We start from the raw sequence: 20935 nt of genomic DNA on the forward strand, positions 1-20935 counted from the left end.
CAGCTGCTGGGGCTCTCGCTGGTCCTCCGCCGTGGTCACCATCCTGTAGAGTAGGCTCCTCTGCTTTTCCTGCTCAATAGGGTGGAGGGATAGGCATTGTTCTCTCCATCTTTAGTGCCCTGAGCCGGTCCGCTGCTCCCCCAGTTTAAGTATAAGTTGACTTGCCCCGTTCACAGTGACCAAGGTGGATATACATATAAGAACTTAAATAATGTTCTCCAATGCTCAACTTTGTTTTTGTTAATTGCACTCAGATTTCAGCTTGCTGCGAGTTCTTTGAAGCTTCAGAAATACTGAGGTGTTTCAAATCATTTTGAAAGGCACATAATAAATTGTGATCAATTCTGTCCATAATGTGAGATTTAAAATTCATTCAAGGGATGTGAGCCAGCATTTAATTACCCATCATGAATTGGTCCTGAGAAGGTGGAAATGAGTTGTCTTCATTTTCAGCCATAGTCCTTGAGGAGTGAGTGTACCCACAATGCTATTCAGGAGGGAGTTCCAGGTCTGGCCTAGCAGCAGTGATGGAATGCTGATATATTTCCAAGTCAGGTTGGCGTGTGGTTTGGAGGACAAATTCCTGGTGGTGGTGTCTCCACGCATCGGTCCTTTTAGCTGGTAGTGGTTGTGGGTTTGGAAGGTGGTTCCTCAGGAGTCTTGGTGAACCCTGAAGATGGTACTGCATCAGTGATGGAGTTGAAATGAAAGGTTGAGGACGTGGGGCCCATCATATGGGCTGGTGTGTCCTGGATGGTGTGGAGCTTGTATGATGTTGTTGAAGGTGTACTCATGGGGATGAACAGTGTGGTTGCCAGACTTACATTTACAATAGTTCTGAGAACATGGACATGGATAGGATGGGCTGAGAGGGATATGGACCAAACAGAGGAAGATGGGTCCAGCGTGGCATTTTGGTCGGGTGTGGGCAAGTTGGGCTGAAGCACGTTCTATGGTTCTATGGCCATGTAGTGGGTGAGGTTGGGAAAATCATTGATCGTAACGAACATAGAACATAGAGAACCTAGGACATGACAGCACAGGACAGGCCCTTTAGTCCATGATATTGTGATAACCCATACTGTATATACCTACAAAATAAATCCTACCTCATAAGTTTTTTTCATCTATGTGTGTCCTCACCAGAGATTTATGGAAGCTTCCCCATTTTTTTATTCCAATTTGTCCTTGATTTGGCGCCTTTCCCAGCCAAGCATATACCTTCAGTCATTAGTGAGGTCATGGCAGATGTCCAGTAACTGGAAAACAAGGCTTTTAAATCAAATTAAATTGTGTCTGTGCCTCATTCAGTTACTTTCTAAAAAGGTTGTTAGAAATTAGCTTCATCTGGATCCTCTCATGCTAATATTTAGAAGGCAGCCAGTTTTCCTTCAGCTGGCCTGGCTTGGCTGGGGAGCAGGTCAATATTTTCTTGTTTCTTATTTTCATTTCTCAGTTCAGAAGAATGTTGGCCCACCCACAAGCTTGTTGGGATAGTCCATGGGGGGGAGAAGTGTCGAATTCTGTGAGTCTGTTTCTCTGACATGGATCTGTCGACTTGTCACTCATCCAAGTTGAACCTGTTCTTGAGGACATAGACGCAGAGTGCATAACTCACACACTCAAAGGCTCATGAAGAAAGGGGAAAGGCAAATGTTGCCTCTCTTTTTTCAACATCAGATTCACACTCATTTGTAGGGGGATTTGTGCCATTCACTAAAATTAGATACTTTTATGCAAATTTCCAATCACAGCCCAGGGTCGACAGGGTTAGAGCAACACTAGCCCTTTTCACACCGCCAATTACATCTGAGTTAACCCGCCAATATCGCAGGTCAAATCACGCAAATCGCGCAGTGTGAAATGATATAACCAGGCAGGGCAAGTAGATTTCAACCGGCCTCTGAAACATGGAGGAGGCAAACTCACCAATTGCCTTCTGGCAATGTGAAAGCACAACCTGCTCTGGCATTGTCACCGCCAGAGGCTGGACCCCAACCCCATCCCCAACCCACCCCACCCCCTTTAAAATGCTGGGTTGCAGAACTACCTGCAAATAATCATGCGGTGTGAAAGGCTCCCGAGGTCAGCTGGCTCTGCAAATTTTCCTGTTTCCTAGAAGGGTTGGCAGTGATAAAAGGGTTAATGTTACAGTGCTAGCGACCCAGGTTCTGTCTCTAAGGACATTCTCCTTGTGTCTATGTGGGTTTTCCTCTGGGTGCTCTGGCTTCCTCCCATCCTTCAGAAAAATGTACAGGGTTGTAGGTTAATTGGATCTAATTGGACAGCATGGGTTCATGGGCAGGAAGGGCCTGTTTCTGTGCTGTATTCCTAAAAAAAATGTTTAAATTCCGGTTCCGGGCATCATCCCCCACCGAAAGGGACATTAGTTCAGCCCAAGCCTCCACAAGTGAAGCCCGTCTAACTGAAATGAGGGTCATATCTTGCCACATTCTTGCTTCTCTCACCATTCCAAGGGAACACTGCTGACAATGGGAGACCTGATGGGCACTTTCCAAAACCCACAGCGTGCCTTACAGCGGACACAGACCATTTTCTTGTATCTTCCAACTGTGGTCCAGATTATGATTGGGACGGCGTCATGTTCTGCAGGATTTTGGATAGTTAAGTGTTAGGCGATGCAATCTCAGGGATAGGGCCACAGGCGTTTCAGAGGCGTTACAATGGAGATGCGTGGAGTTTAATTGTTTTCAATTTAAAGATACAGCATGGTAGCCATCCTTTCCAGCTGACGAACTCATGTGCCCAAATGTAGCCATGTGACTTATTAACTACCAACCCTGTATGTCTTTGGAGGGTGGCAAGAAAATGTTGCACCCAAAGGAAACCCATGTGGGCACGGGGAGAACGAAGAAACTCCTTACAGCCGAAGGTGGATTTGAACCTGGGTCACTGTTGATGTTATAGTGTTGCATATACTGCTATGCGAACTATGCCTCATTCACGATCACTTTGGGTTCTGGGGTTTATGGCCTTGCCACTTTACCAAGTACAGGCAATCAGTAACCAGGCTAACAGGTAAGAGGTAATAGGTGAACGCAGGTGGGAGGGCAGGAGAAAAAATGCTGAGAAGTGATGGGGGGGAGAGGGCAGAGGGCTAAGAAGGGTAGCTCTGATTGGAGAAAAAAGGGAAGAGGGTGGGAGTGGAGGAAAGGTGTAGGGAAAGGGAGAGACCTGGGACGGGAGTGAATGAAAATTGTCAATAATGGTGTCTGGTTGGTAATGGCCAAGATGGAAGGCAAGGTGTTGTTCCTCCAATTTGTGCATGAACTCAATTAGGCTGTATGTGAGGTCATGCATAGACATGTCACTGTGGCAACGTTGAATGGAATTGAAGTGGTGGGCCACTTGGAGGACCTTTCTTTTGCAGAAGAAGAGACTCAACAAAGCGATCACCTCATTTAAATCCAGTGCAGAGGAGACCACAACGGGAGCACCAGATTCAGTAAATATCCCCTACAGATTCACAAGTGATTGTCGCTCCTCTTGGAAAGACCATTTGGAGGAAATGGATCTGCAGGTGGAGCACTTCTTTTGGAAGTGAAAACACAGTCATGCTGGAGAAACTCGGCAGGTTTCACAGCCTCCATAGGAGGTAAAGATACATAACCAACATTTCGGACATGAGGCCTTCATCAAGGCATGAGGAAAACAATTGGCATTTGCCTCAATTAAAAAGGCTGGGGGAGGAGGAACACAGACCAGCAGGCAAAAGGCAATAATTGAACAGGGGTAGAAAGACAGGAGAGGAAAGATGAGAACTGATTGGGGGAGGAGTGTGGCTCTGTGAATGCAGAGTTGGAGGAAGGGAAAGAGGGATGATGAGAGAGGGAGGAGAGAGAGAGAGGGGTAAGAGAGAGACAGAAGGTGAAAGAGAAAGAGGGAAAAAAAAGAAGCAGAGTGAATTTGTAAGAGAGAAATAGAGAGGAAAAGAAAGAATGTGGCAATGGTGTATGGAATTAAAATAGTTTGCCACAGGGTGATCCTCAGTATTGCAGCAACTGGACGAAGGTGCTCAGTGAAACATTCTCCAAGTCTGTGCCCAGTCTCTCCAATGTAGGGGAGGCCACAATAGCAGGGTGGGGGGGGCTTTGGATGGAATAGATTCACAAATGAAGTGTTGCAGAATTTCTAGTTCAATACCAGGAGAGCTGATGCATGCAGCAGGGTGTTTCTAGTATTTTTGTGTGTAACAGAATATCTCCCATGTGCAAGTGACGTAACATTATAACACATAATATTAACACGTTAAACAGGAAATTCTGCAGATGCTGGGGTTGAGTTCAATACACAAAGATGTTGGAGAAACTCAGCAGGTCATGTAGCATCCATGGGAAGCAAAGAGATACAACCAACGCTTTGGGCCTGAGCCCTTCATCAAGGTATGAGCAAAAAGTAGCCAGGCACCTGAATAAAAAGGTGGGGTGAGGAGAGGAGAGGAGGAAGGGGCAGGGGGAGGCATACAGATGGAAGGAGGCCATAGACGGAGACAGGCAGGAGGGTAGAAGAGAAAAGAGCTGAGAAGTGATGGGAGTAGCTCCCTGAATGGGGAGGGAAGGGAAGGGAGTCCACACTAGAGGAAAGGGGGGACAGAGGGATGGGGAAAGAGAACGACTCAGGGGGATGGATTCCACAGTACATAAGAGCCAATGTTAATGTCATCTGGTTGAAGAGCGACTGAATTAAGTGTACACAGATTTTGTGGCTCTTGGTTTTGCCTTGTAATGTTTTATGGATGGTATTTACCATTTGCAAATCTGGCTCAAAAAACCACCTCAAAATCCACCATGGATTACCAAGAGAAATGGAAATAACCTATCACAGGAGAGGCTGGCGCTTCACCTGGTCTTGATTTGTAAAAAGATTCCGAGGACATGCTCAGCACTCCGCATTACATCCTTCAGAGGACAAGACACCACAGACAAAGAAAGAACACCATCACCTCCACTCACTTGAAAGGCTGATGCCATCCACCTGTCCCTTAACAATTTCAACAGGGACATCATCAAAAGAGTACTTGCTGGATGCATCACATCTTCTACTCAACGTCAGAAGAAGGATTTGGTTTGTTTGGAAAACTGGGCTGAAAGATGGCAGATGGAATTTAATGTAGACAAGTGCAAGGTGCTGCATTTCGGAAAAAAATAACCAAACTAGGACATATGGAGTTAAGGGGAGGGCATTGAGGTTCGCAGAGGAAAAGAGGGATCTTGGAGTTATGGTACAGAGTTCCTTGATGGTCGATTCCCATGTATACAGGGTGGTTAAGAAGGCATATGGTATGCTAGCCTTCATTAATCATAATATAGAGTATAAGTGCTGGGAAGTGATGCTGTGACTGTTTAAGACCTTGGCGAGGCCAGGTTTGGAGTATTGGGTTCAGTTCTGGTCTCCAAATTATAGGAAGGATATATCCTATATAGATAAGGTGGAGAGGGTGCAGAGAAGATTTACAAAAAGTTGCCTGGCTTTCAGCACCTAATGTACAGAGAAAGATTAAGGAGATTGGGATTTTATTCACTGGAATGTAAACAGTTGAGAGGGGATTTGATAGAGGTATTTAAAATTATGAAGGGAATAGATAGACTAGACGTGAGTAGACTCTTTCCCCTGAGGGCAGGGGAGGTTGGAACAGGAGGGCATAAGTTAAGGGTAAGGGGGCAAAACTTTAAGAGAAATGTTAGAGGATTCTTCTTCACTCAGAGAGTGGTGGCAGAATGGAATGATCTTCCAGAGGAGATAGTGGTAGCAGGGTCCTTTCTGTCATTTAAGAGAAGGTTGGATGTGTACATGGATATGAGAGAGTTGGAGGGTTATGGACAGAGAGTGGGAAAGGGGAACTAGTGGAGTTGTTCAAGTGAACCGGCGCGGACTCGAAGGGCCGATATGGCCTGATTCCACGCTATAAACTTTTATATGGTTATATAATGAAGAGAAGGTAATGAATACAACTCAGGACATAATGCACACTTCACTCCCCTCCATGAACTCCATCTATATCCTTCGTTGCCTAGGAAAGGCCTCCAATGCACTGAATAACCCATCACACCCTGACACAATCTCTTCTCTCTCTCTCTTCCCCTCAGGCTTAAGAGACTGAAGCCATGCACCAACTGGCTTAAATACAGTTTGGCTGCAGATGTCCCTGATTTGCACTGATTTCCTTTGCAAAGCTAAGAAGGTTCCAACCCTTCTGTGGTACCATCTTTGTTTCCCTTGTCCAGATTATTACCACTGTACATCTCATGCATTAAATGATTCATTCCATGTGGGAGAAATTGGTTACTTGGCAGGAAGTGGTAAATCATTCAAAACACAAACCGAGGGCAATCACATCAAACTAATTGAGGAGAAATCTGGAAGAAAATTGCTTTGGGATGAATTCTCATCAGACTCCTGTTATTTCCAAACTTTGCAGTTCTGCAAAGTTTGCAGCTGAGCGCTGACATTTTTAGAACAGAAACATCTGGCGGTAGTTACGGAAATTTTAATCACATTACAGCTCGCTTGTCAGCAGATTTCCATGCCGCAGTCACCAAGCTGAGCAAACATGAGTCAGTGTTTGGATGTGGTGGAGATGCCGGATATAAAGACCAAGGGCAGTGAGGTGAGGGCAGAGAGAGAGAGAGAGAGAGAGAGAGAGAGAGAGAGAGAGAGAGAGAGAGAGAGAGAGAGAGAGAGAGAAAAGGCTCCTTTACTCTCAGAAACCAGCGACTGATCCCACAAGAGGCAGAATGAAGTCCTTCCTGCTTGCCATCGCTGCAGTGCAGATCCTCCACTGCTCAGGTAGGTCCAGGGAAGAGTGGGGGTATAATGGACCAAGAAGGGATTGATAGTGAGCGTTAGTCGGTGATAAGGCACTCATATGCAAACAAGTATTCAGTACGTAAGGATCATTACCAGCAATTATGAGTTAATTCGATCAGGTATTAAAAAGTGCCACACAGTCAGGGAGGCTGTATATCCTGTAGTACTCTCTACAACAGTTCCTTTTCTGTCTGCAGGAGTACCAAACCCCGAGGATGCCTTGAGAGCTGCAATTACAAAGCTGAACGAAATAAGTGAAATCAGTCATCTCTGTGGCATAATCGGCAGCAGAATTACAGATGTGAGCATGCTCTAGTCTCTCAGTGTTTCACAGTGTATCACTGGCAGAAGTTAGACATTGATTATTATTCATCGGAGCAGAATTTTAGATTACGCACTCCGAAGGTGATGCGTGCTTGGAGATAAATTGATCTTTGATTCTGTTTCGAGAAAGAATGGAAAGTTCTGTGAAGATTTGCTGAGAAATTGTCTTCCTCCCAGTTTGTTGTGTTTTATATAGCACCTATGTGAATGTTAATGGCCTCACATCTGGATGTAGTGTCAGTGTTGGTTTTGAATCCTGGCATTGCTCTCCTGGGAGTTTGACTAAGTTGGCACAATCATTGACCAGGTCAATCAGAAACTCGCAGATCCCATTCTCCTGTACACATACCCCTTGAGATCCCATCCTCCAATATGCACACCCCTAGACCCTCCATCCTTCTGTACACATGACTTAGACACACCATCCTCCTGTACACACACCCCTAGACACCCCATCCTCCTGTAACACACACTCCTAGACACCCCATCCTCCTTTAACACACACTCCTAGACACCCCATCCTCCAGTAACACACACCCTAGACACCCCATCCTCCTGTACCCACACTCCTAAACACCCTTTCCTCCTGTAACACACACCCCTAGACACCCCATCCTCCTGTACCACATACCCCTAGACACCCCATTTTCCTGTACCCACACCACAAAACACCCCATCCTTCTGTACCTACACTTCTAGACACCCCATCCTCCTGTATCGCACACCTCTAAACACCCCATCCTCCTGTAGCCACACTCCTAAACACCCTATCCTCCTGTAACACACACCCCTAGACACCCCATCCTCCAGTAACACACACACTCCTAGACACCCAATCCTCCAGTAACGCACACCCTAGACTCCTCATTCTCCTGAACCCACACCACTAAACACCCCATCCTCCAGTAACACACACCCCCAAATACCCCATCCTACTGTAACACACACTCCTAGACACCCAATCCTCCTGTAACGCACACCTCTTAACACCCCATCCTCCTGTACCCACACTCCTATACACCCTATCCTCCTGTAACACATACCCCTAGACACCCCATCCTCCTGTAACACACACCCCCTAGGCACCCCATTCTCCTGTACCCACACCACTAAACACCCCATCTTTCTGTACCTACACTCCTAAACACCCTATCCTCCTGTAACACACACCCCTAGACACCCTATCCTCCTGTAACACACACCACTAGACACCCCATTCTCCTGTACCCACACCACTAAACACCCCATCCTTCTGTACCTACACTTCTAGACACCCCATCCTCCTGTAATGCACACCTCTAAACACCCCATCCTCCTGTACCCACACTCCTAAACATCCTATCCTCCTGTAACACACACCCCTAGACACCCCATCCTCCAGTAACACACACACTCCTAGACACCCAATCTTCCAGTAACACACACCCTAGACACCCCATTCTCCTGAACCCACACCACTAAACACCCCATCCTCCAGTAACACACACACCCCTAGACCCCCCCATCCTCCGGTAAACCACCCCTAAACCCCCCATCCTCCAGTAACACACCCCTAAACCCCCCATTCTCCTGTAACACACATCCCTAAACTCCCATCCTCCTGTAGGACACATCGTTAAAACCCCCCATCCTCCTTTATTTTTTCAGTCCTTTTTATTAAGTTTCAGATTAATAAACGTTAGAATGTTGCAGGGACATCAGGTTTGCATTAACAATGTTTAACATATACCAACACAGACATCTAGCAACATATGTAAACTGAGCCTCCCAATCTCTTAAAGGCCAATCATGAAAAGGAATCAAATTTTATTCCAAAAATATCCCCCTCACTAAGAAAGAAAACAAAAGCTTGTCTACCATGTTTTAGCAGTTGAACAATTATCCTGTAGTTAATGCCACTCCTCTACACTCACAAAAAAAATGTTGAAAGTTTCAGAAAGGATCAACTTACATCATATGAAAATGTTAAATAAACAGCCTCAATGTTTCTTCAGATTTAACTGAAGGGTCGTCAGTACCACTTCAAATTTTTTCTAAATTTAAACCATTGAAACGTAATAGGTGGTTCTGGGTCTTTCCATTTGATTGGCTATTAAAGTAAAAAATACAATCACATCCTCCTGTACTTATGCCCCGAAACAACCCATTCTCCTGTATACACGCACATAGACACCCCATCCTCCTGTACACACACACATAGACATCCCATCCTCCTGAATCTACACCCATAGACACTCTATTTTTCAGTACACATGCCCCTAGACACCCCATCCTCCTGTATCCAGATCCACAGACACCAAATCCTCCTATACGCATGGCACTAGCAATCCCATCGTTATTTACAAATGTCCTGCCCCTCATTTTTATAACCCATCCTCTTATGACCGTAGCAAATCCCTTATAAATTCTCACAAGCTCTACTTGTGAAAATAGACCTCTCACTCATCTCCTGCTTCCCTCAACAATGTGTACCACAGACAACCTCTGTTAAAACCTACCAGGAGCATACATTGGATTTATGTGTTTAAATTGATTATAGAATATCGGGGGTCCCAGAGCAGTTGTGCACTAATGAACAGGCCCTTTGACCCAACCTATCCATTCCAACCATTTGGGCTAATCCCATTGCCCTGCATTTGTCACAGTGCCATTGACCCAGGTTCGAATCCGCCACCGACTGTGAAAAGTTTTTACGCTCTCCCCATGACTTGCATGGGTTTCCTCTGGGTACTCTGCTTTCCTTTCACCCTCAAAAAATATACAGGGTAGCAGGTTAATTGGGTAGCATGGGTTTTATGGGATGAAGGGCCTTCTACTGTGCTCCATGGTTAAAAACATTTAAATGCTTCCTCCCGATGAATCCATCCAAAATGAATGTTGAAAAGGTATCAGCATCTGTAGCTCAGTTTGGCAGCTCATTCCAAATATGCCCTCAGGGCCTCTCTCATCCGGCCTTAACCCTTTAGTTCTAGAAAAAGGCTGCAAGCATTCGCTTTATCTGTGCCATTCATGATGTTATGATCCCCTTTGGGATCAAACTCATTTGAGTCTCATAGTGTGGGGTGCATTGCAGATCTGATAATATACTGGAGTGCTTCATTCCCATTACCAAAGCTGTGAAGCTCTGAAACCTGGGCGATGGCCTGATCCTTAGTCAGAATGTTACCTGGAGTCATCAGCATTTGGTATCACCTGCCCTGGTGATTTTTCCAGAGACTATGGCTTATCAATCACACAGGTTAGCAACGATAACTCAGTGAGTTTCCCAATGTCTCACCCTGCAATCTTGGCAGGAAACTAGGCAATTTTCCTCTCACTGTGCAGAAAGCTACAGCTAGGATGTCTCAAGGCAGAGCCAGTGATCATGAATGAGACTGACGCCTGTCCTTTCACATCAGCTTTCTCCCACAGGGAAGTTCTCATACAATGTGGACTTATCATTCTCCGTGCAAGAAACAGTCTGCTCCAAAAATTCTGGGCTAGAATTTGATGATTCCAGCTGCATTTTCCGACCAGCAAGAATCGCTGTAAGTACTGAGGTTGTACCTTCCTCGTTCTGTGAAATTAACAGTAAACAATGTGAAGAGCTTTATACGTGAAATGCAGAACCTATACAACCCTAGGCGTTTGCTTGTCCTCAGCCGCAGAGTCCCCCAGTTTCACTTTGTGAGATCAATACTCATTTTTGTTAGGGAGACAAGGCTATATTTTCATTCTCAGTTGAGCTTGTTTCAAGAGTTTTTCAGCACGTTATGTCAGGGGGGGAAGAGTTGGGATGGTGGGGGTTGTGGGGTTCACAGTTTCAGGCATTAAACTCTGCATGACTTTGGGTTGGATATGCTGAGCTCTGCAGAGAGTTGAAATGCAGAAATTCTTTGGCTCGAAATCATGGCCCTCAACTATAGTATTGGAAGTAATGGGTGGGTTGGAGGGTCTGTGTGAGTGCCTCTATTTTTGTGGGTGTGTTTAATTTGTGTTTGTGTCTTTTGGTATCTGTGTATTTTTATGTATGTCTATTTGTGTGTTTGTGTATTTTTTTGTGTGGATCTGCATTTTTGCGTGTCTGTGTGTGAGTGTGCATGAGTGTGTGTGTGGGTGTGTGCTTGTGCATGCATGCACGCGCGTGTGTGTGTGTGTGTGTGTGTGTGTGTCTGCGCGCGCGCGCGCGCGTGTCTGTTTGCATGGAGAGAGGGAGACAAATCTGCCAATAGCTGAGAAGGCAAGTGAAGGATTCAATCAGAAATAAGTTGAATAAGCTCAGGTTAACCTCAGGCATAAAGGGTTCTGTTGAATCAATTTGATGAAGTTCCATATATTTCTTATCTGTGTCATCGCTATGGCCCCTGTAAACTGTGACATAATTGCTGGGAATTTTGATTAATTCCATGTTGTGAATAATGTAAAATATCTCCATTTTATGGAGAATTTAATTTATTGCAAAGTGATGGGCTTTGAAACTGCCAGTCAAATAAAGGATGACATCAAAGCAAATATTAAAGCAATTCAAGAGTTTAACTGTTCTCATCCAGTGGCATTTCTCTTTTGAGCTTTGTGTATAACCATAGAGCCTGGTGGTGAACTTCACTCTTCCTTGACCAGATGTCTCAAGGCCAGGTGTTGGCTGACCTCCTTCCTTGCCTGGCTCTCTAGAAACATTTGTTCAGGCAATAGTGAGCCCTGCACAATATTGGAATACAATCATCTGCAGGTGTAGGGGCTCTAGAGCTGTCCACCTATCCCTTGTTCCCAATACATCGCAACAGCAGCTTCCTTGCACCAATCTGTTGGATGAAAATGGTGTGTGCTTGGTTCAAAATGATATGTTGACCCATCCTTATTTGCAACTCATTCCACATATTTACCTTTCACTGGAATAAACATTTGTCTGTGGCTACTTTCTGCAAATGACAGTCATGACAAGTTGAAAATGTATAAAATCCAAAAAAGCATAAAGCATTTGACAGATGCAGACATCAAGCATATCACAATGGGTGGAGTGGTCCCACTGCATGAAGGCATTGGTCAGATCTATTCTCGTCAATTGTCAGCCCACCCCTTCCCCCACACTCACCAGACAAGCTCTCCGCTGCTCAGATGAAGCTGGTGAAGTGGAGCCTGCAAAATTGTCCAGGCTTCAAAGGGCCTTTCAAGCTCTCTACCACCACCACTAATCTCCTGAGAACCTTGACCAGGCTCAGAGAGACCAACACTCCCTACTACCACCACCTGATGGGACCAGGTGGAATAAATAGTTTGGCACAGACCAGATGGGCAAAAGGACCAGTTTCTGTGACGTAGTCTTCTATGGTTCTGGAGATGAATGAAAGCTGCCAGGTTTTCATTTTGGATAATGTCAGAACAATATTTTTTATTATTATTATTTTGGTAGGAATATACAGGTTGACACAACATTGATGGCCGAAGGGCTGTAGTGTTCTATGTTCGAAAATGCAATCATTTTCAGATTTAACAGAAGGCTACACTCTCAGGGATGTGTTAATGTAACATCAGATTTTCAGCGGCCAGAGTCATCTTTAAGAACTTATGTTTTCTCAGGAGACGGCCAACTGCAGGAGCCGTGTGAAGTATTTGGCCGGTGATGTCCTGGATGTGGATGTGGAATGCCATGGCTTCAGGAAGGCCAAGGGTAACAGAGACTCTGTGGAGAAGATAAAGGTGCATGGAGGACCATCTAAAGGAGGGAAAGGTCAGAGCGAACCAGCCACGGGGGCAAAAGGTCACCACAAGCCCTCCAGGAGGGGGAAAGGTTTCAGAAAACCATCCCACAGATTCAACTACAATGGAAGATCTTCCGAGTTGATCAATAGCAGTGAAGAGGTAATTTCGTGATGTTCTGAGGTTCCATATCAGGTCATCTTGACCCTTTGTCATCTCACCCCAGCAAAATATTCATCCTTTGGAAGAAGGAAAATATAAAAGTCTGACTAATGATGAGCTAATGCTGTCCTAGAATTTGGTTTATCACCTTGCTACTTATTCCTTTGCATTAAATCTTGCCCTGTAGCTAGCAATGTGATTATCAAAGAATTCCCAATGTCCATTCACACCAGATCCACTTCATTTACTATCAAATATAAATCTTCCCTGAAGAACTCTGTGAGTTTTATTGAGTAGATCGAACCGTCCAAAGATTTGTCCAGCTGCTGTGCAGCGTAATGACACATCTGGTGGTGCCTCACATATCTTGAGACCCAGATTCAATCCCACCCTTCGGTTCTGCCTGTGACAAGTTTTCCCGTTCCTCCTATGACCATGTGGGATTCCCTCATCAGATGCTTCAGTTTCATCCTGAATTCCCAAGATGGGATGAGGGGTTGAATCTGGGGGAAGTAGTGTGAATGGGACTTTGAGGAGAATAAGATTGGTCAGGCTTAGGTAGATAAATAGATAGATAGAACATTACAGCACCATTCAGCCCACAATTCTGTGCTGATGTATGTAAACCTACTCCAGGGCAATCTAATCCATTGGTTCTCAACCTTTTTCTTTCCACTCACATACCACTAGAAGCATTCCCTATGCCATCAGGGCTCTGTAATTAGTAAGGGATTGCTTAAGGTGGTATGTGTGGAAAGAAAAAGTTTGAAAACTACTGTTTTAATTGTCCCTAATTTACTTGTTATGTGCATGGTTTCATAACTCCAAAGGAAATGGGCCAATGACAATTTTTCTCAAGCAAAATATTTCAGTAACAACTGGGTCTAGAGCAGTGGTTCTCAACCTTCCCTTCCCACTCACATCCCACCTTAAGCGATCCCTTACTAATCACAGAGCATCGATGGCATAGGAATGACTTAAAGTGGCACGTGAGTGGAAAGAAAAAGGTGGAGAACCATTGAATCCTTCCCTACCTCACACTCGTATCCCTCTTTTTATCTTATATCCGCCGACCTAGGGGTCTTTCGAATATCCCTGTTTCGAATGTCCCCCACCACCCATGGCAGTGCATTCCAGGCACCCACCAGTCTCTGTGTAAAAAAAATGTACCTCTGAACTTTCCTGTTTTCACCTTGCATTAGTGGTGCTGGGTGGTAGGATTAATTGAGCTGAAGGGCCTGTATCTGTGTTGCATTACTTGATGACTCTGCACTCTATTTTCTGTTCACTGAATAATCTTCAAGCAACAAGCTGCTTTTGTTTGGTTGAATGATGAGATATCCAATGCACTGTTTTTATACCCATGCATTGCCAGAATGCGGCTGAATTGACCACAAATTGTGCAAAATATTGATTACTGCAAGCTCCTGTGGTGGGACGGTTCGGACCATCTAGACCCTTCTCCAAGGGGCTTTGACTCTGGCACCAGCTGGCAAAGAAAGGAGGAGATTACTGACCTCCCATGTCCTTTTGCAGTAACTGATTGGAAATTTCAGGTCCCACTGACAGAAACTTCAGTCTAAATACTTGGAGAGGCCCAGACAAAACTCCAAAAACATTGAGACCTAGTCCAATATCGGGCCAGGGGCAGCTTGAACCTTCTCCTCTGAGAGTTAGCTTAGCTCCAGGGAGAAAGAGATCAACTTGAAACCACCTTCTCCCCCCCACCAATTTCCTTTCCAAACTTTACTACCACATTCCCCTGCCTCTGATTTGGTGTGTGGCTGGTTCAATTTTCAAGGACTACCCACATTCTACAGGTAGGGTCAAGTTGTGAAAGTGTCTTGTGGGCCTTGTCAGCTCAGTGGCCTAAAATTATTTTCTGATCCCTTACTGATTCCACTTTGCTGAATGCATGCATTTTAATATTTTAACACAGGCAAAAATCACATCGGAAGAATTATCGTACGAGGAATCATCAAGGGTAGGTCAGATGAAAGTGCTTGAATTAGAAATAATGATTGAAATGCACGTATATTCTTTTGACCTCCTTTGCTGCTCAGACTGGCCAACAAAGGACAGCTGATCATTCCCTTCTGAACTCTCCTTGGCAACTTCAGTCCTTCCCACAGAGTGTTCGAAACTATCACCATGGTGTCACGCAGCCAGACGTCAAAACACAGAAATGCTGAAGGAACTCAGCAGGTCTCGTAGCATCCATAGAAGGCAAAGATATATTACCAATAAGCCCTTTCAAACTGCAGGGCAATTTACCCAGTTAGCGCCCCAGTTGCGTGGCAGTTAGAAAAAGTCTGACTGAGTCAACCCAGTCAGAATCCAACCGGGTCCCTGACGTACCTCAGAGGTAGTCAGGGAACCCAGTTAAACTTACCTAGGTAACGCCCACAGGCAACTTGAACAGGAAAATGGCAAACCCACTTATTTCGGTGACGTCAGCACTTGTGTGCGTGTGTCACCGGGCAGCCAGCTTCTGAACATCCGTCAGTACTTCCGGGGAGTATGTGATGCATCATTTCGGGGACAGGATCCCCTTAAATCACTGGGTTAATGACTTAATGGGTCAATCCCCCTATGATTTGAAAGGTGCTTCCAGCACCTTTGCCCCAGTAATCACACCCGGGTCCCAGGAGGGCTTCCCAGGGTGCTGCAGTTTATTGAGCCCTTCCTCAAAATGTGAGCAAAAAGCAGGCAAAAGTTTATATTAAAAGGCCTGAGGAGAAGCGAAGAGGGAGAGGGAAAAGTACAGACCAACTGACAAGTCAAGTTTATTGAAATCTGATGCACAAGTAAAACCCAACAAAATAGTGTTCTCAAGTTCTGGGTGCGGACATAACACACATGCAGATAGACAGTTGGATATGTTATGATTTATGATATAACTGTATATGATAAAAGGAAAAGTGAGAGGAAAGGTGAGAATTGATTGTGGGGGGTAGCTTTTAGCTCTGTGAAAGGAGAGAGGGAAAATGGAAGAGAGGAAAGCATATGTAGGGAAAGATGGGGGTCGTGGGGGGGGGGGTTGGGGGGAAGGGTAACAGAAAACAAAGGTCAATGTTAATGCCATTTGGTTAGAGAAAGTCCAGATGGAATATGGGGTGTTGTTTCTCCATTTTGCGAGTGGTCTCAGACAGGCAGTTCATGACATCACGGACAGACATATAAGCAAGGGAATGGGGCGGGAATTGAAATAAGTGGCGAGTGGGAGAACCACGCTGTTGCGACACACAGAAGGGCCACGCAACAGGTGAGCTTCTAACTGCGTGAACAGAATAACCTCACCCTTCTGTCATTTCCTGCCCGGAAAAGGACCCCTCCGAACAACTGAGCCTCAACGTACACTCATAATTTACATGATTGGTCCCTTCATTGTCCATTATTACTTAACTCTTTTGTTCAGTGCTTATTTTAATGTCTATGTAATATAAAGGTTGCATATTTTTGCGCAGGGGACATTCACCTCAGAGGAATCGTCACATGGTGCTTCTAGGGTAAGGATAAAACAAGCTTTTTTTTGGGTGATTCTCACATTTGTGGTTACCTTGTTTGAATGTATTCATCTATTATTCTGTTGATTACAGGATTACAATGAGGATTCAAGAGTCCGACATCGCCGACACTAACTGTGAATGACATTTTTGAAAGGCCATGTTTGAAAGAACTCAAGGAGAGCTTGTTCAGACTAATGATAACATTTATACTAGTTATATATAAGGGAGAGATTTTGTGGCAACAAAGAAATCTCTGTACTTTGTAACTGTCCTCGTGTGTACTGCCTTTCATTTTAAATGTGTGTGAGATTTTGGACTCAGACTGTTGATACTTTTCCCTTCCATGCCAAGCATGCTATGGCTCCTAGCATCCTGCCTCTCAAATGCATGTAACAAGGTTCCTCTGTCTTACAATCACTACTTCTGGAGATGGATCATCAGCTGCAAAAGAACTGGACAACTTCAGAACTTTTCTCCCCAGTGTGAAGATTCAGGCTGTCTGCCTGGTCTGTAACAAGGCACCAGAAACATTTGGTGAGACTGGGCCCACGTTCGGGCAAAATTACAGAATGAGTTGTTGAAAACCTCCCTCCTTCAGATGGAACTCCTGGAGAAGTCAGCCATAATTATGACTCAGTGTCATGATTAGAGTGAGGTCGTTAAAAACCAAAAAAAATTAAAACACACAGAAGATTTGTTTGCACATGAAGAGATGAAAATTAAACTGAAGCCTCAGCAGGAACTCACATCTGAAAAACATTTTCTTCCATTGCAGTGGATCCAGGTGCAAGGTGAAAAAATAGTAGAACGTAAAGGCACATGCAAACCTTTGCTCCAGTGCATGTAACATGAGGGGAAAGGTGGTTTTAACAGAAGGCTCATTAAAAAGCACTCGTTGGGAGGCTTCAATGGTCCCATTCATTGAAGGTTCAGGGCAGCAGCTACTGGCAGAGAGAAGGATGTAGATGTGGCCCTAATGATCTTAAATTATCCTGTCGTTTGTTTATGCCTGTTTCCCTTCTTTGGTGTTTACATAGGATCGGGCTTGCTTCCTGCCCTAATCTGCTGCGAGCACCTTTCTACACAGAGTACACACAGCTGATGCAGTGTTTGTTTGTACGTCAGTATGCGTGTGCATGTGCAAAGTGAATGTGTGTGTGTTAGTGTATGTGGGTGTGTCAGTGTGTGTGTATGTGTGTGGGTGTGGGTGTATGTGTGTGTGGGTGTGTGTGTATGTGTGTGTGGGTGTGTGTGGGTGTGTATGTGCATTTGGGGGTTGGGCACCTTTGGCAGTTCTAAAGGAAGCATTTGTGTATTTGGAACAGACAAATAACTTTGGAGGATATTTTAATCTTCTGCCTGTTCCACGGACAACATTTTTTAATATAATTCTACACAGTTTTACTGAAAGTGGATCAATAAAAATGATTTTATGGTTGACTTTCTCTCTGTTTAATGAGTGCTCACCTTACTGGTGAACAGGTTCTCCAGTCATTTTCTTTCTCTCAGTAGAAGTCAAAATGCTGCAATGTATTTGAGTTGATCATCTCGATCCAACTCTACTTGGGTTGTGATAGAAGGATGACAGGTGACTTAATAGAGGTCTACAAGATTATGAGAGGCATAGATAAGGTAGACAGCCAGCACCTGTTTCCCAGGGCAGGAGTATTAAACACCAGAGGACATCTGTTCAAAGTGAAGGGGAGAAAGATCAGGGGAGACATCAGGGGAACGTTTTTCAGGTAGAGAATTGTGGGTGCCTGGAATGCCTTGTCAGGGGCTGTGGTGGAGCATGAAACATTGTGGGCATTTAAGAGATTCTTAGACAGGCACATGGATAAAAGAAAATAGGGGGTTATGAGGTAGGGAAGGTGTAGTATTGCTTTTTGGTAGGAATATACAAGTCAGCATAACATCGAGGGCCAAAGGGCCTGTGCTGTGCTGTAATGTTCTAAAATAGCTCCGAAAACTATGTGAATTGGATGATGACACTTAAGCTGATTTACAGGGAGGATATGTGTACGATGGGAAAGTTGCCTGATTGAGATTTTCACTTGACCAGGCATGAAAAAAAACAAGGAGCTCCCACTCCACACATCGACGCTTTGTCCATTAAAGCCTCCAGCGGCCTCAAAGTCGTGGCCAATCTGCTGTGTTCCTCTCTCACCAAACCATCTAGAGAGAGCGGACAGCCATTATGCCTCACTCCCACATGAAGCAAACCATTTGAAGAAATATCATCGTCCAGTGCTATCGGCTGTAACTCGGTGCATCTCTGCATAGTTCTCATATATTTGATAACACTGGACAAGAATTTTTTTCTAAAGGTTTGATTCCTGAAAGAAACTTAGGGATTATGGTAGACAACTTCAAACTGAACACAACGATCATTTCAGATTTGCTCTATCATGTAGGGAGTTGGAGAAACATTGAATTCACTTTTATTGAATTTAGTCTGTTTAATAGCATATTGATGCTGACATATCGCATGAGTTAATTGACCTAAAAAATATTTTGCCGTTGATTTTCATTTGTACTCAGCATCTGATGGCGTTCGTGTCAATGTCCAACAATAGATGCATTGATGGATTCCAGTTGCCCTGATACCGCTTTTCCACGGTCATAATGTCCTGGGGAAACCTTTCACCATGTCCGTCAGTGACTGCACCGAGATCAGCAGGGAAGAAGTCCAACACCGAATGCAGAAAATTAATTTTCAATGACATTGCACTTCATAGTTTTGTGTGCTTGAAGCAGACTTAACATATGACAGGAAATCACAAAAAATAGGTTATATCTAAAAAACAGTACACAAGAGGGAAATTTTAAGATGATTTTCACGATCAGCAGCTCAAAATCTATAAAATACACCTGGAAGTGTTCAGGAAACAAAATATTTCTTGTTCACTTTAATCGGCATAGGTTTAAGGTGGGAAGACTTCAGAGCATGGAACAAGCTGCCAGTGGAAACTGTAGAAACAGGCACAAAGAAAACATTTTAAAAAATTTGGACAGATATGTGGATAGGAAAAGTTACATTTTAAATTAAAAGGATTAACAACTGCATTGAAGCTTATTCTGGCCGTTGAAACTCATGCCACCCAATTGCACCCAATTAACCCCTTAAGATTATTTTGGAGGGTGGGAGGAAACCGGAGCTCTCCGAGGAAACCCATGAGAGAATGTACAAACCTTTTGCAGGATTCTAACCCAGGTCACTGGCAAGTCTAACTGGGCTACCCCCCAATGGATATGGGCCAAATGCAGGTGAGTGGGACTAGCCCACAAGGCCAACTTGGTCAGCATGGATGAGTCAGGCCGAAGGGCCTGTTCTGTGCTGTATGACACTGATAAACTCAGACTTTAGGGAGACCCCACTCATCAGGAAAAACATATGTGCCATCAGAAACTGAGCTTTCAACACACAACTTATTACTTCAAGAGCCACAGGTTAAGATATTCTGGTGATACAGAATGAAATTTGATGTGAAGTGAGAGTTGGAAATGAATAGTTAAATAAAAATATTAAAGCTGGATGATGAAGTCGAACTGCGAACTTGAAAGAGAGAAACAAAACTGAGTCTGTATTCAGCCAAGTTATATAATAAGTCTTGTTAGTGTGAACCTCCAAAGCCTTTCCTTGGTGTTGATTATGCAAGTCGCGTAATTTCAAGCTAACTAATTTTACCGAACCTATATTACGTGTGCTGGTAAGGATTTGTAAAGGTTTTTATTTCCTATAACCTTCAAGATTTCCTCAAAAAAGAATATCAACAGGCATCAAGTGCTGGAGATAACATTTCCATTCCTCATTTTCTGTCACCAGCTGGATATTCCAGAGCCTTGGCTGATCCAAGGAGGATAAGGGTGGGATGGTGTGATTCATAAATAGTTGGAATAACATGGCACCTCAGAAAGAATTTGGGCAAAGCTCCAGATCAATCACAAACACTGAATGCCATGAATGGTTATTTGATCTCATAGAATGGGAGCCAGCGCTGACACCCTGCCATAGGGTTTCAAAACATAGAACATTGCAGCAGAGTACAGGCCCTTCAGTCCATGATGCTGTGCTGATCGACGAAAACCTACTCAACAACAATCTAATCCTCCCCTAATTCACTTCCACAACCTTCTATATTTCATGTATTTCGATCCTGAAGTCTTTTGAAGATCCCTGTTGTACCAGCCTCCATCATCACCCCCAGCAATGCATTCCAGGCACCCACAATTCACTGTGTAAAAAACTTACATAATAACAGCTCCCCTAAACTTTCCTCCACTCACCTTAAGCAGACCTCCTCTAATATTTCCAATTGTCACCCTTGGAAAAAGGTGCTGCCTGTCCACCCAATTGCAGCCCTTCATAATCTAATGCACCATTATCTCATGCTATCTCTCATCCTTGGAGTGATGAACTGGTGTAACCTCATAAC

At 44.3% G+C, this 20935-nt stretch overlaps 1 protein-coding gene across 1 annotated transcript; it reads left to right on the forward strand.

Annotated features, from left to right (window-relative positions):
- The first annotated feature begins 6675 nt into the window (after window positions 1–6675).
- Window positions 6676–17403, forward strand: LOC138760059 (secreted phosphoprotein 24-like). The gene is made up of 7 exons (XM_069930484.1): window positions 6676–6807; window positions 7026–7129; window positions 10551–10679; window positions 12709–12990; window positions 14930–14974; window positions 16458–16499; window positions 16590–17403. Exons 1-7 carry the CDS (start codon window positions 6756–6758, stop codon window positions 16629–16631), a joined length of 696 nt encoding a protein of 231 aa, XP_069786585.1. The 5' UTR covers window positions 6676–6755; the 3' UTR covers window positions 16632–17403.
- The last annotated feature ends 3532 nt before the right edge of the window (window positions 17404–20935 follow it).

This window comes from Narcine bancroftii, chromosome 4, assembly GCF_036971445.1.
Source record: "Narcine bancroftii isolate sNarBan1 chromosome 4, sNarBan1.hap1, whole genome shotgun sequence".
NCBI classification, from domain to species: domain Eukaryota; kingdom Metazoa; phylum Chordata; class Chondrichthyes; order Torpediniformes; family Narcinidae; genus Narcine; species Narcine bancroftii.